The sequence below is a fragment of the Papaver somniferum genome, chromosome 3, assembly GCF_003573695.1.
Source record: "Papaver somniferum cultivar HN1 chromosome 3, ASM357369v1, whole genome shotgun sequence".
NCBI lineage: Eukaryota > Viridiplantae > Streptophyta > Magnoliopsida > Ranunculales > Papaveraceae > Papaver > Papaver somniferum.
Genome location: NC_039360.1, coordinates 161,998,228 through 162,001,813, shown reverse-complemented (window position 1 = coordinate 162,001,813; position 3,586 = coordinate 161,998,228). Strand labels below are relative to the sequence as shown.

Here is a 3,586-nt window from a genome sequence, read left to right as displayed (position 1 = left end):
GCAATAGGGCTCATAAAAAAGAACCTTTACTTTTATCTATATTTTGCATTTAGTCCAGCTAATATTTTAGGTTTAGTCCACCAATTTCCACATTTTATATAAAATTGTTTTAACCCCCATTTTTTAATTCTGGCCCGCCATTATATTTGCCCGGCGGTGGAGCTTCACCACCAACCTAATAAATCAAACATACATTGCTAGAGAGAAAATTAAGTAAGAAACCGTGTAAATAAATAAGAAGATACAGAAATAGGAAAATTGCTATGATATGACTAATAACTTACTTTAATTAAGTGTGTTATCCATCTTTTCTACGCTGCACGCCATACTCATAATAAATCATTGAAGTAAGAGTAGGACTTCAAACTGAGTCGTTGCAGTTAGTCAATGTCACTACAAATATCCCTACAAATGTCCGGTCTCGCTCGTGTCTTCATACAGACCAAGACACCTAGAAGGCTTTGTCTTGAGATTCTCGGTAAAATCTTGCAATCCTTGTTTCCAATTTTATACCACTTAGCCAAGCAGTTGATGAAGTCATTGGAAAGTTTAGACTACTTGAACTCGCCCCTGGTAGTGTAATTCGCAGTTTCACATGAAAGATATTGAATCGAGTCTTTCAGGTTTGGTTTTGATTTTGATAATGGAATTTTCATACTGCTCCTCGACCCGTTAACCTGTCTCTTTAAATCACAGCCGTCTCGAAAGCCTTCTTATCTAGATCGGCGAGATTGAGTGATATTTCATTCCCATGGTCAGAGACCATGATACTCGTGCTAAAAACATTGGTCTCTAGTCCCAACATTTGGGAGCAATGTAATAAATTTCGGCGGAGATGGCCGAGATTTCGCCGAAGATTCCAGTTTTGGTATTCAAGGCAGCAGAATCTTTGATTTCGCCAAGACGGAATTTAGCTGGAATTCTTGGTTAAATTTCGGTTGTCTCGATCGAAAATGTTGAAGTTTTTGAAATTTGTGTGAATTCTGGATTTTCTATAATTTTGAACGAAAACTTGTTTTTTTTTCTCAAAAATTAGTGGTATTTCAGTATATCTGTACACAAGTGTGTGTGAAAAATGTTTAATATATACATATTATAGATATTAAATTCGAGAACAAAATATCCATATTTGTTCCAAAATTTTACCCCGAAATCTCCTAAATGATAAAGTTGTCCGGGGACCGAGACACACCGAAATCCTATTGAATACAATGCTTGGGTCCTTGGGAGTTCATCTTGAATCGGAAATCCTGACTGATCCGAGTTAACCAGGTCGATTTGTAAAACATCATCCCTGATTTTATACCACAAAGACTCAAAAAAAAAAAGACAAAACCAAAAAACCCTCTCTTTTATCCAGTTTCTCTTCTGCAACTACACTCTGTTCCTGACTGTCTCTCATGACTTCTTGTTCTTCTTCATCTTCTCTTCTGAGTTCCTCGTACTCTCTTATTCCACAGATTCATACTCGTTCCTCATTGTTTCTTGGGTACTATCCATTCAACAAAACTCAACAAGGTAAGCTTATTCTTCTTGCAACATTATCTTTCTGTACTAGAAATGTAGAAATTACCAGTAATCTTGTTCATAATCATAACGAAATCATTCCCACAAAACCATTTCGTGAAAGTCAAGTTCTGGGTCATGAAGATAACGGAGGATTATCCACAACTCTGCATAAAATTGAGACCATTATTGAAGAAGATAAGAGGGATAGTGAACAATTAAGAGTTATTGATTCTGTGGCTGTAGAACAGATTAAAAGAATTGAGAATTATGGTCGTGGGTTTACGAATTTGCAGGATTTTAACAATCTTCTTATGGGTTTAGTGAAAGAAGATGAGACTGGATGTGCAGTTAAGATGTTTGATGAAATGTCTGGGTATAGCTTGGTTCCTGATTCTAAGACATATTCTATTATGATTAGGTGTTTCTGTAAGAAAAATGAAGCTGAGAAAGCTAGAGGGGTTTTAGATGAGATGGTGAAAAATGGGTTTCATCCAAATGTTGTAACGATGACGATTTTGATTAATTCGTTCTGTCGTAGAGGGAAGTTAAAGAAAGCGGTCGAGGTTTTCGATATCATGGGTAAGATTGGGTGTGAACCTACTGTTCAGACTTACAATTGTTTGATAAATGGATTGTGTTATGTTGGTAGAGTTGAAGAAGCGTATGAATTGTTAATGAAGATTAAGAAATCGCCGAAGAAACCAGACATATATACTTATACTGCTGTAATGGATGGGTATTGCAAGGTTGGTAGGTCGGATGAGGCAATGGAGTTACTCGAAGAAGCTTTAGCTGAAGGGTTGAAGCCGAATGTTGTGACTTTTAATACGTTGTTTAATGGTTATTGCAAAGAAGGCAGGGCAATTGAAGGGATCAATCTGTTGGATAAAATGAAGAAGAGAAATTGTGAGCCAGATTATATCAGTTATAGTACATTGTTACATGGATTATTGAAATGGAATGAAGTGGAAGCGGCATTGCGGGTTTATAAGGAGATGTTAGAGATCGGTCTTGAAGTTAGCGAGAGGATGATTAATACCTTTCTTAGAGTTATATGCAGGAGATCATGGACTGACCAGAAGCTGCTTATAGATGTCGAACAAGTGTTTGAGAGAATCAAGGATTCGGGATTGATTCCTTACCCCAACACATACTGTATGGTGATTCAAACTTTGTCAATTGGAGGGGAAGCAGAGAAAGCTTTGGCAAATCTGCACAAGATGATGAAGCTAGGGTATCGTCCTAGATTAATTACGTTTAATGCTGTTATTAGAGCTCTCTGCAAGAAGGGTATGATTGATGAGGGGTTTCTTGTTTTGGTTCTTATGGTTAGTGGAAATATAAGGGCTAATAAACTATCTTATAACCTGTTGATTGATGAATTCAATCGCAGGGAAAGATGGTTGGATGCTTGTAAGGTGTATGGGGTAGCTCTGAAGCGAGGTGTTGTTCCCAACCGCGAGCCAAAAAGATTGTTGGAAGAATGAGATATTTGTGGAGTTCAGCCTTTGATGGTCTGTACAATGTCGGCTTCTCAGCTGAAAAACATTCTGGAACTCGGAAGCCCTGTGGCATACAGCTCGGAAAGTTCATAATATAATGGCATGGTGCAGTTCCTCCTGAAACGAGGAAGATGGGAAGCATGAGTTTCTGGCTCAGTGCAAGCAAGATGAAAGATAGCTGACACCATTACACCACCTCACTTTCTGCTGTAAGATTTTAGACACTTGGCTAAATCTATGTAGTGTCAGACGTAATTGTACTGGATAGATTCGAATGCATCATCTGTATGTAAAGCTGGTAAAAATGTTAAGCAATATATGAAAATTTTTAATATGATGATGAGGTTTTGAATGCGCTTTCTTACTTTCCTTTGATTTACAGCATTTCTAACCTTTTGTTTTGCTATCAGTCCTTCCAATATGTCTCCATGTACTTTTCAATATTTCAAATGCACTTCGGTTCATACCCCAAAAAATGAACCAAAGATTTGGTCGTGGGTAATCAAAACAAAAGTATTAGTTGAGGAATTAAATCAGATGTGTGGCTGTAGTTTAGTGGTAGGAATCAGAGCAAG

General features: G+C 37.4%; 1 protein-coding gene across 1 annotated transcript; it reads left to right on the top strand.

Annotated features, from left to right (window-relative positions):
• Nucleotides 1–1,344: 1,344 nt before the first annotated feature.
• Nucleotides 1,345–3,350, top strand: LOC113357865 (pentatricopeptide repeat-containing protein At1g09900-like). The gene has a single exon (XM_026601352.1). The coding sequence runs from the start codon at nucleotides 1,401–1,403 to the stop codon at nucleotides 2,994–2,996; it is 1,596 nt and encodes a 531-aa protein (XP_026457137.1). The 5' UTR covers nucleotides 1,345–1,400; the 3' UTR covers nucleotides 2,997–3,350.
• The last annotated feature ends 236 nt before the right edge of the window (nucleotides 3,351–3,586 follow it).

Coding starts and splice junctions, on each gene's coding strand:
- LOC113357865 (XM_026601352.1), top strand. CDS start 1,401: ATGACTTCTTGTTCTTCTTCATCTTCTCTTCTGAGTTCCTCGTACTCT.